This window comes from Schistocerca piceifrons, chromosome 8 (genome assembly GCF_021461385.2).
Source record: "Schistocerca piceifrons isolate TAMUIC-IGC-003096 chromosome 8, iqSchPice1.1, whole genome shotgun sequence".
Classification (NCBI taxonomy): domain Eukaryota; kingdom Metazoa; phylum Arthropoda; class Insecta; order Orthoptera; family Acrididae; genus Schistocerca; species Schistocerca piceifrons.
The window spans coordinates 488,913,288-488,925,317 of record NC_060145.1 but is presented as its reverse complement, the minus strand read 5'-3'; the positions used below and the strand labels follow the sequence as shown (position 1 = coordinate 488,925,317).

General features: G+C 43.7%; 1 protein-coding gene across 1 annotated transcript in view; it reads right to left on the bottom strand.

Annotated features, from left to right (window-relative positions):
* Nucleotides 1-12,030, bottom strand: part of LOC124712485 (ankyrin repeat domain-containing protein 65-like) — a 160,470-nt gene that overhangs the window by 49,401 nt on the left and 99,039 nt on the right. Inside the window, exons 3-4 of the mRNA XM_047242780.1 lie at nucleotides 4,898-5,038; nucleotides 707-1,291 (exon numbers count right to left, since the gene is read on the bottom strand). Of these exons, the coding sequence (XP_047098736.1) occupies nucleotides 707-1,291; nucleotides 4,898-5,038 (726 nt within the window). The remainder of the gene's footprint in view (nucleotides 1-706; nucleotides 1,292-4,897; nucleotides 5,039-12,030) is intronic.

Below are 12,030 nucleotides of genomic sequence, written 5' to 3'. Positions count from 1 at the left end.
CTGTCTGCTTCCTGTGTATCTTATTAGCATCGCCAACCCTTTGTTTTGTGTTTTAACTTCCACAATTTTCCACCATTTTACAATTTATGTCTCCATATTTATCACCTGCTCTTATTGTTTGTTATCTTCTTCGTATGTTTTAAAAATTCTGCAGGCTGAAGAGCGGTGTACTATGCTGCTGCCAGCCTGTCTACTTCAGGGGGTGAAAAAAAAATTCGACAAAAATACATTTTAGAATCAGATGAAGCAATGTAATTTCATATAATTTACTTATTATTGGTGTGTAGTAGAGTAATAATGTACTAGTTAGGCTGCTGCAGTCAATACCGTATCTTTCAATTTCAGTCGCATATTTGTTTCCAAGTTCATGACTGTGTTGAACCTTCGAACATTTCTTCGCATTTGAGCGAAGTTTAATCTTGCAGCATTTATTATAATTTCAGAAAAATCCTGCAAAACTCAAAGGTGTGTGCCATGATTTAAAATTGGAATAATATTATGCACTAAACATATACTGAAGGGTTCATTAGAAGTGGCCATAAAAGTGTGCCGAGGTACAGCGTTCTCCTTGAATTGGGAGTACAGAAACAGTGAATGACCACAGGTTTAAATTTATCATATTCTTCATTTTAATTATAAAGAAAAGTCTTGGAGTGGAGCTCTTTACGTTTTACTCCAAGGATGTCTGTCGGATGGCTAGCTACACCTTAGCATGTCTATCAGCTGCTGGTGGTTGTTTTGCCTGGCTAGGTCCAGTGGGGTTTTCCCGTCATTATTCCTAGCCCAGCGGTCGGCCCCAGCGTCGAGCAGTGCAGATGCCACCTCTGCGTGCCCGTGCAGAGCCGCATTGTGCAGCGGCGTTCGCCCCCACTGATTCCTGGCGTTGTGGTAAGGAGTGGCCGCCAGCAGGAGCCGCACCACACCAACATGTCCTTTCTCTGCAGCCAGGAGCAGGGGTGTGCTCTGCGTTTTGTTCCTGGCATCAGCCTCCGCCCCTGCTTCCAGCAGCAGCTGCGCCACAGCCTTGTGGCCATTGAATGTAGCCCTGTGCAGGGGTGTCTCCTGCCAGCTGCTGCACCTGGCGTCCACGTCTGCTCCACCCTCCACCAGGCACCTCGCTGCCTTCACGTGTCCCTTGTTTGCTGCCCAGTGGAGGGTGGTCCACCTGTCCTCGCTCTCCTCCCTCGCCCCCACGTCCGCACCAGCTGCCAGCAGCGTCTGCAGCTCGGTGACTGCATCCTCCTTCACTGCCTGAACCAGCCTGCTGTTCTTCTCCTTTTCAGGAAGGCTCCTGTGCAAAAACGGCAAACTGTCAGATGACATACTTCTGATTAAGAATACTGCAAAAGAACCTGAGATGAAACCAGTTCCAACGACCACTAACCAATCTGCAATTTTCTCCATTTGTGTTACGAAACAGTGGGACAGTCCCCGTTTATTAAAGTACAGATGTGCAGTGACATCATACTCCCAAAGTCTTCATCAGTTAAAAACTCCTAAATTCCATCACTCCAGACATTTAGTCATCATTTTTTGTCACACTGATTCCTGACATTTAGGGCTTAGACCTCAGGATGCTGCTGTTGCTCAGTCATTGCCTTCCGAGGAAACAGATGGCTTATAAAGTTATAAGATACATCTATGTCTGTACAAAATTAAAAAAAAAGAAAGAAGCTGCCAATATTTTTGTAATAACTCACCTACTCAATGCTCCGTGACTATCGTTTGGAATAAGATCTAGAGAACAAGATGTATTAATACAGCAGTGGTAAAACTATACGCCACATCTAAAATCCTTTGAGAAAAGATTTTATGCAACTTGACCCCAAGCGGATCAGAGCAGGAAAAAGCGGGCTCATAATAGAGCGTTTGATGGAACACCTAGTAAACGGTATGTTGAACCTATTGGAAACAACTTTAGCAATAGTGCATAGCAAAACTACGGAACCAGGACCAAGTAACATTCACTATTCATTGCTTCAACATATGTTGCAGAAGGGATTAATTCGTTTATTGAAAATCGTAAGTAAAGTATGGACCAACCAAATCTACAGCCCAGAAACGAAGACTGCTCCGATTTATAGCGATTTTAGAGGGACTTAAATGTGCAAAAGTAGTGGAAGGAAAAAAACCAGTTTTTTCAGTTTCCCTTTCAGCAATGATGCTGTTAAAATACTACTGCCCCAACATATCGAAAATTAGATAGTACACCACATTGTAGAAGCAACGCAGGAGATTTTGTGCATACATAAGACGACCTTCATGTTATGGCTCAAGGTGTACAGTGGAATAAAGGGAAATGAAAATGTAGATAAGCTGGCCAAGCAAGATTTTTACACCGCTGCTGCGAAATATGAAAGTGCCACTCAGCCATCTTTTTCACACGATAAGAATTCTAATCAGTGCCAAGTGGAGTGAAAGTCTACAACAGTTTTACGACATTGGGGGCAGACGCTGTGCCACTTCCGTAGCTAACCTCCCATGATGTCATAAGTACCAAAATCGCAGATACAGCAGAAAATTTGCACTGAGGTGACAAAAGTCATGGGGTGCCCCCTAATACCATGTCCTTTTGCCAGGCACAGTGCAGCGGCTCTGTGTGGCAAGGACTCGAAGAGTCGTTGGAAGGCCCCAGTAGAAATAATGAACCATGCTGCCTCCACAGCCGTCCGCAAACCACGAAAGTGTTGCTGGTGCAGGAATTTGTGTACGAACTGCCCTCTTGAGTAAGGTTCCAAAAATTTTCGACGGGTTTCATGTCGGGCGCTAGAATTCTCCAAATTGTTCTGCAAACCTATTGCAAAAAATTGTAGCCCCATGACTTGGAGATCATGTGCAGCCATTCATGGATTTCATGTTCCCAGAAAACGATGGAATTTTTATGGTTCACAATGGGCCAAGTAGCTGGAAATAGTCATTTCCAGTCAATGATCGGTTCAGTAGGATCAGAGGACCTAGTCCATTCCATGTAAATATAGCTCAGACCTCTGTAGAGCCCTCGCCAGCTTGCACAGTGTCTTGTGGCCAACTTGGGTCCATGGCTTCGTTGGGCCGGGGCCACACTCAAATCCTACCATCAGGTCTCACCAACTGAAATCGGGACTCATATGGCCATCCCGCGCTTTTTCAGCCACTTGGGGTCCAACCGATATGATCACGAGCCCCGGAGAGGCACTGCAGGCGATGTCGTGCAGTTGGCAGAGGCACTTACATCGGTCGTCCGCTGCCGTAGCCCGTTAACGCCAAATTTTGCCGCACTGTTCTAACAGATACGGTCGTCGTAAGTCCCACATCGATTACTGCGCTTATTTCACATTACGTTGCTTGTCTGTTAGCACTGACAACTCTATGCAAATGCCGTTGCTCTCGGTCTTTAAGCGAAGTCTGTCGGCCACTGCGTTGTCCGTGGTGAGACATAATGCCTGAAATGTGGCATTCTGTGCACACTCTTGACACTATAGTGTTCGGAATACCGAATGCCCAAACAATTTCCAAAAAGGAATGTCCCATGCGATGTTATGGTTACTTGTGATTTGTAGATTGAGGTGAGAGATAAAATATACTTGTTTAGTCTGCCAACAGATCCGACGTGCTCCTAAGTGTAGTTTACTGAGTCGAGGCGTAGATTCTCTTCTGAAGTAATTTTAATCCGTTATTTAATCAGAATCCCAATACTGGAAATCGAAATTGAGTAATATTATCTATCTACAATCTTACAGTGGTGTTCCGCTTTTGTTCCATGCTATTAACAGCGCCAGTCCGCCAATAAAATCTCTTAGTGCGGCTAAAATTTCATCATATGTAAATGCGAACTAATCTCCACTTGTCACCAATGGCTACTCAAAAAATTGCAAAGGTATTCCTACACCACTCACTGTTTTACTTTTTTAGATGACCATCTCTCACAATTCTTGTTTGGTTATAGCGAATACGATTCTTCCCCAGTAATTTGGTCTATAAAGGTGATCTCCAGATGTGCTAGTTCACTCCTGGTTCACATATATATTAGAATGTATAAAAACGTGTTATGTAGTAGGTTACTGGCATTGCCCATTATGTTTTCTGTCGGTGCCTGCTTTGCCGCTTTATCCTCTGAGAGTGCTAATCTGTTGCAAATAGTGAAGGAGAACACGTTGGAAATGACTAAAGCCCGTTTTACGTTGTGTTTGATTAACGTATGGAAAAACGCTACTAACTTATGCACCAACACAATAGAGAAGAGAATGGAAGTTTGAGCCAGGCGTGGTCGTGTGTAGAGGTGAGCGCATCATAAGCGCAATAGGGCATAAGTTATCAGTGCCAAGTATACTCCGAAAAGTCACTTGAAGATAAATATACAAAATCTGAAGACACACCCCAGAACACGCCATATACTTACTCTTCTGCATATTATTTTGTTTGCTTTATCCTGCTTGCGATTTCTTCACCACTTCTGTTTGAGAATCACTAAAGACTCGCATTCAAAATTATTTATTTACATAAAATCGAAGTTTGGAGTACTTTCAATGCATCAGCACCTTCTGTCTCACCTGTTTGCTAAACGATTCATTCTCAGATAGAGAGCTATCACCGAAAGAAAAAATTGCATCCAATACATCGTTATGTTCTGTATCCATGGAAAATGATTTTGTTTTGTTATATCTTTCCCTTATAACTGCAGTGTATGACATCTTGTGTCCTAAACTGAATGTAGCTCATAAGGTGAACCCACAGAGGGATGTAAGCAATCACTTTCATCCATGGCTAGTCGCCACGAGAATTTGTAAAAGGAATAAGTTTTCTCGATAACTATAACCTCTGTGTTACCACATACACACTACAGCGCCATTCTATTTCCTTGCGCCCAACACATGGTTGACACCCCCCACAAGTCGCACTGTGTAGTGGCGGAACTCACCGCAGGCGAGAGACGGCAGAGTCATCTGGTTGAGGAGCGGTGCGGCTGGCCGTGGGCGGCGCAGCAGTGGCAGGGGTGTGGCCACGGTCTCCCTGCGGCCCACTGCTGAGGCGCGGACTGCCGTCCGTAGAGGCCGGCGCGCTGCAAAGACAGACAGGCAGGGTGTTGTGAACTCTGCTCACTTGGGGGCCAGAGGGCAGTTTGCTGAAATGGTTGAAATGGCTCTAAGCACTATGGGACTTAACATCTGGGGTCATCGGTCCCCTACACTTAGAACTACTTAAACCTAACTAACCTAAGGACATTACACACATCCATGCCCGAGGCAGGATTCGAACCTGTGTCCATAGCAGCAGCGCGGTTCCGGAGTGGAACGCCTAGAATCGCTCGGCCACAGCGGCCGGCGAGTATTTGCTATCTGGATCGCTGGTGGGGGATCGTAGTCACAAAAACAACAGAACACACACTGCTAATGACAGAAATGGGTCTGCTAAGATGAATAACTCAGCCTCGATCTGAACAGTTTACACTCTGATTCTCCTGAATTCCTCAGACCAGTAGCTTACCTTAACAAACAACAAAAGAAAGTACAAATGAAACGTGGATACATCAGTTATGCTAGAGTAATACAAGGAGACTGTTGCACAGGACAGGTGGAATACACAACAACAACAGTTACACAGAAATTGCAACAGCAATAATCTTTGAGTGAACTTATTGTGGTACTGCTGTAATCAAATGGTGCTTGTAGCTCATGTGTTGCGAATCAGGCTGTAGGGGGTTCACATGATAGCCAAGGGGGCAGACTGGCGAAGTAAATTCAGAAAAATAAAAGGCACACAGTGTGTGATACAAAGAATGTATTCCAGCGAAAAATTAAAGTGCAGTCAGTTTATGAATTTCATCACAGAAACTGAAACATTGCCCACTACACAGATTTGATTCTCATTGTCCATGGGGTCACTCATTGAACTGACGAACGTTAAACGTCATCTGACAATAAAGTCGAATGTGTGTGAGACGAAAACCTATAATATAACTAGAGACGAACTGTATATACATTTACGCCAGGAAACGGGTCATATGTTTTTACTTCAATGACATATAAAATACCGTTTCATTACTGTATTCAGGGTAATTATATCTACTAGATTGTGACTAGAACATTTCCTTGGGAATGAAGGAGTCAATCTGAAGGAACATAATGAGCATGGGTTTCCATATGGAAATGGACAAATTCCATTTCCGTATAGATTCATCAAATCGTGATTACACGTCGAAAGTGGTGAAAGCTGTGACCGGTGCCAGAGAGCAGAAGACACAAGCTAATGTCTGGAAACTGAAAGTTAATCCCTGAAGAGGGCAGTTACTGGTGTGTGTTTACATACAGGATACATATAACTAAGTGTATCGGAAAAGAGGCATCGTACGAAAAAAATATTCTGGGTGAAAAGTCAATATAAGGATATGGAACATCTGTCTCTGTTACAAATGGCCACCTCCGAACCACCCCTGGTTTGTGGGGCCAACTTTGTATTTTCTAACAGCAATCTTAGTTTTTATTGAATATTCGAATTTTACGCCAAAATGCATATGGATTACCATGCTATTGTTTCCCATCTGTGTAATATACAGATGACATAGGGAAAATCCCAGTAGAAGGAAACAGAGCAGAATTCTCCGTATAGCCTTTAGTAACACAACAGAAACAAAGGGACAGGCAAGCAGAGGGCTGATGGCTGCTACTCAATGAGGCAAGCAGACCAATTTGATCAGTAGAACTCCTCCCAGCATGTGTAATAGAAGGGAGTGTACTTAGCTACTGGATGTATCCTGAGAAACAACTAAACAGAAAGAGGAAGGAAATGTGAATAAGGGCCCCAATGCTGCTGTTTTGGTCTTAGGACTTGCTTGTTGCATCGTGAGGTGGGCACAGACTTTATAGGGAATACGCAGCTACACTCCCCTCCACATCTACTTATGTTAACGTCATTACTGGGGTCGTTTTTTCATGCTTCTTACTACCCAATTCATCTGCTTTGATTGGGGAAAGTAAGGGAACTTTATTATGGAAAGTATAGTTGTATTACATACAAGAAACTAAGTGAGAGATATACAACATGCAAATCTGTAGTACTGATGTAGGAATAGTGATTACTTTGTCCATTTACTTTACTACACCTACCCAGAGGTTAATACATACTGTGTGGTCACATCAGAAATCAGAAATTATAAACACGTTACTGGTCTCCTTGAGCCATGCCACAGCCTGCAACAGAGTGCTTAGTGGTGGTATTGGGTGACAGACTTGCTTCACATCTTCATCTTCCATATACTTGTTGTTGTTGTTGTGGTCTTCAGTCCTGAGACTGGTTTGATGCAGCTCTCCATGCTACTCTATCCTGTGCAAGCTTCTTCATCTCCCAGTACCTACTGCAACCTACATCCTTCTGAATCTGCTTGGTGTATTCATCTCTTGGTCTCCCTCTACGATTTTTACCCTCCACGCTGCCCTCCAATACTAAATTGGTGATCCCTCGATGCCTCAGAACATGTCCTACCAACCGATCCCTTCTTCTGGTCAAGTTGTGCCACAAACTTCTCTTCTCCCCAATCCTATTCAATACTTCCTCATTAGTTATGTGATCTACCCATCTAATCTTCAGCATTCTTCTGTAGCACCACATTTCGAAAGCTTCTATTCTCTTCTTGTCCAAACTACTTACCGTCCATGTTTCACTTCCATACATGCCTACACTCCATACAAATACTTTCAGAAATGACTTCCTGACACTTAAATCTATACTCGATGTTAACAAATTTCTTTTCTTCAGAAACGCTTTCCTTGCCATTGCCAGTCTACATTTTATATCCTCTCTACTTCGACCATCATCAGTTATTTTGCTCCCCAAATAGCAAAACTCCTTTACTACTTTAAGTGTCTCATTTCCTAATCTAATTCCCTCAGCATCATACTTAGCATGATGCAATTTATATTTGCATCCTTGTTGGAAGCAGCAGAGGCAGCTAACAACAATAAAGACTCTTTTACACCAACAGGTTAACAGTAACCCTGTACAGAACACAGAAAAAGATCCACACGTTTCCATGACCTGACTGCAAACTGTAAACATCATTGTTTCTGCTTCTGTCTTGAGCAGCACATAATTGTATCCACCACTACAATGGTTCCTGCTCTCTCCACAGTCAATGTACTTTTTGTTCAGAGGCTTGATGTCGGAATCTAAATCACTGGTTGTTCAACACATAGAATTTAATAGAACTGATGACCGCTGGTAGGTCAATGTAATTTATGAGGCTACGAAAAATTTTTCTCTTCCTTCATTTTGTTAGCTAGTTTACCTGTTAATAAATGCAGTTCAATTATAGTACTAAATGAAGCTGTTACAAGAAGTTGAGGAAAACATCAAGACCTATCAGAAAATGGACATCAGTGGTCATGTACAGTGATGGAGAAAAAATTGCAGAACCAAGAAAAAGTTGTTCTCCATAAACGAAAGTTAGTAGGTGTGTTTCTACACCTGAAAGATCATGTCTATTCAGATTTAGCGCAAATCGCATAAGGGTGGCACTAGTAGCGCCACTATAGGTATGCAGATCATGTTTGTTTCAAATACGTACTGTAGCGATCGTGAGCGTTAGTTACCTTTGAGATTGGACGGGGCGATTTGATCGGGACAAAGATGCCATTATCATACTGCATCTGTAGCAATAATCTGAGTAGCAGTTGGCACACAGGGACCTAATGAAATATTAGCAATTGTTTATATCAAGGACAGCTCCGAGCCAGACGCCCTGAAGCGTGCATTCCACTGACCCCAAACCACCGTCATTTGCGACTTCAGTGGGATGAAGCGACAGCAGAGTGGAAGTCTGTCGCTTTTTCTGATGGGTTGGTTCTGCCCCAGTGCCAGTGATGGCGATATGTAGGTTAAGAGCAGGCCAGTTGAGGACCTGCAGCCAACCTGTCTGCATGCTAGGAGCATTGGACCTACAGCTGAAGCTATGATCTTGGGTGCAATTTCCTGTGAGAGCAAAAGCACTGTCGTCATTATACCATGCACCCTGACTGCAAATGTGCGTCAGTCACTTGCGATAGGACCTGCTGTGCTGCCATTCATGAACATCATTTCAGGAGGTGTTTTCCAACAGGATAACGCAAGCCCACATATCAGCTGTTGTAATACAACATACTCTACAGGGTGTTGGCTTGTTGCCTTGATTTCTGGATCGCCATATCTGTCTCCAATCGGGTACATATGGGACATCATCGGATAACAAAAATGGTTCAAATGGCTCTGAGCACTATGGGACTTAACTTCTGAGGTCATCAGTCCCCTAGAACTTAGAACTACTTAAACCTAACTAACCCAAGGACATCACACACATCCATGCCCGAGGCAGGATTCGAACCTGCGACCATAGCGGTCGCGCGGTTCCAGACTGTAGCGCCTACAACCGCTCGGCCACACCTGCCGGCTCATCGGATAACATCTCCAGCATCATCTGTAAACAGCATTAACTGTTTCTGTGTTGACCAACCAAGTGAAACATGCATGGAACTCCATCGCGCAAATTGACATCGGGTACCTGTACAACAGTATGCATTAACATTTACATGCTTGCATTCAACATCCTGGTTGTTACTCCGCTTAGTAGTGTGGCAGCATGTCACGATTGCAATGGCAAATCTACAGCTTACATTAACCTGTGATGTTAATGAGTTACATATGTTACCTAGACAAATGTGTTCCCAAAATTTCATTGCTCTATATTAATTAGTTTTTGGTTATGTGACTTTTCCTGTCAGATGTCTATTTGTTCCATAAAACTTGTACTCTAAGTGCAATTATTGGTTCTGAAATACAAAAGTACATAGAAATTTTCAAGACAGGCAAGTGGCTTGTCACTTGCTTACCAGGCTTCTGCTGGAGGACTCGCGAGCAGGTGACCCAGTGTGACCACATCTTCAGGATGAGTGTGCACTGCATCAGACCAGCCCTGCGTGATCATAACCTGTGCGACGTTGGCCTTGATGAAGTTAACGGCGGCCTGCCTGAGGCTGGTGCAGGAGTGCCTGATCGCCAGAACAGCTGTGGCCGCCGCAGTCTCAACAGACAGCTGAGCGGCCACGAGCTGCTCACACCGAGCCTTCAGAGCTGACACGCCGTATTTATCAGCTGCTGCCAGCAGCTGGGGGGCCAGGCTATGCAGCTGAGGGGCCTGGAGGGTGTAGAGGTAGGCGACCAGCTGGCGGAGCACCGGACCCTCCACGTCCGGGACTGCGACCTCGCCGGTGTTGGCTTCCAGTGTGTCGTGGCGAAACATGCCGCCAAACACGGGACTCCGTTCGGCCAACACGGCCCTGTGCGCCACGAGACGGGTGCCGCCCGCCACCAGTGTGACGACTGCGCCGTCCCCTGCGTCCAGAAGGGCGCCCAGGTCCACGGCTGTGGTCTCCATAACCTCCTTGGTGGGTTCCATTGTGGATGAGTCTGGAACATGACGTCACTCAGCAGCCCTTTCTCCCCACATGGCACTCTCTGTGCTTGTACGAGCCACAGGCAGGACAGTGTCAAGCGAAAAGTGGTAAATATTTTGACATCGGGACATTCATGTCATGAATAGGCCTAACAACCGTCTGATTTTCGAAAATCGCGCCTGTGCAGAACCAAATATATCTGCTTTGCAAACTAAAGTGCAGAGACCACATTGCAGAATGGAAGGTTTGTGATGGACTTACAACTGACTGTAATCTCAATTAGTTTACAATAAGAGATGCAGATAGTGTCTCTCACGCTATCATGCAGCCCAAGTGAGTATGCAATTGACGTAAAGCGATTTGGGAACTTTTAAAGGCAGAATACAACATATAACCACTGCAACGGTTTGGATACGATGTTTAGGCCACAGCAAACAAGTTCTTCAAATCTTGCTGACTGCGCACTATAAGTCCATCCCAATATTTGTTAGGCAGCCAAAGGTTTTTGAAATTCCCTGCTGTTTCACCCCACAGAGATGGACAGCACAGCAGGTCACAAGATACTACCATAGAACTTCAGGGGAAACAGAACGACAAACAAGGCTTAGTTTTATCGAACAGTTAAACAATAATATAAAGAAAGCGTTAGTCCAATGAAGAGCACAAAATGCGGGCACTTTGTCGAGGACCAAATTGCGACAGACATTTAGTGTTTCACATACAAACATACAACAAACAGGGTTCGATTAACCACTGTATTATCGACCTTGGGACGATCTAGAGGTATGATGATGACGGCCAGAAGACATTAGAACTCTGTTGCCAGAAGACATAACAGTATCTTCGCTGACAACTACTCGAGCAGCATGTGAATGATGTTTTGATTTCATTTACCCAGAAGCACATGGGGCTGGGCAATAGTAAAGATAAGAAAAAGAGAAAGCACGAGGGGTTGATATAATTATGGCACAAGTGTTGCATCAGCTAGTGGACCAAATTTTACCATATATCTAATGGCGTCATTCAACGAATTTCCTTTGTATCGATTAGTCATCGGAATCTATAGATTCTCAAGAATCATTAGGGAGAAGACAAAGATCCAAAACAACTTAGCCCTAACAATATCAAGGAACAGCTTGCATTACCAATATGGGGAGGGGGAAGGAAGGGCATGGTTTGTGTCCACTCTAAAAAATTAAAATTATATTATCAAAGGACATTTGAAGAGGTACTTATGTATAATTAGGGTCCAGAACCTGAAACACCTCTTCAAATAATAGCGATATCAAAGCACTTCTGATAATGTGTACTACTGACTTCGTAACCAAGTCAACAAATAAGGAACGCACATTTCTTTCAGTGTTGTTGACTCTAAACATAATTTTTAAAGAGGTACTGATGTGTAAGTATGACTCAGAACTTGGAAATACTGTCTATGATTTTCGTTCGGGAAACTGACATCTACTACTGTGACTTAAATTTTTGTGTTAACTGAACTGAAATTTTTAAAACATATATGGAATCTGATAGAATTCATTAACAACAACAAATAACTCTTTAAAATTTTAAGATATGAAAAACTGACTAGATAACAATATGTGTATAGATGGGCATAAAGTACTACTACCAC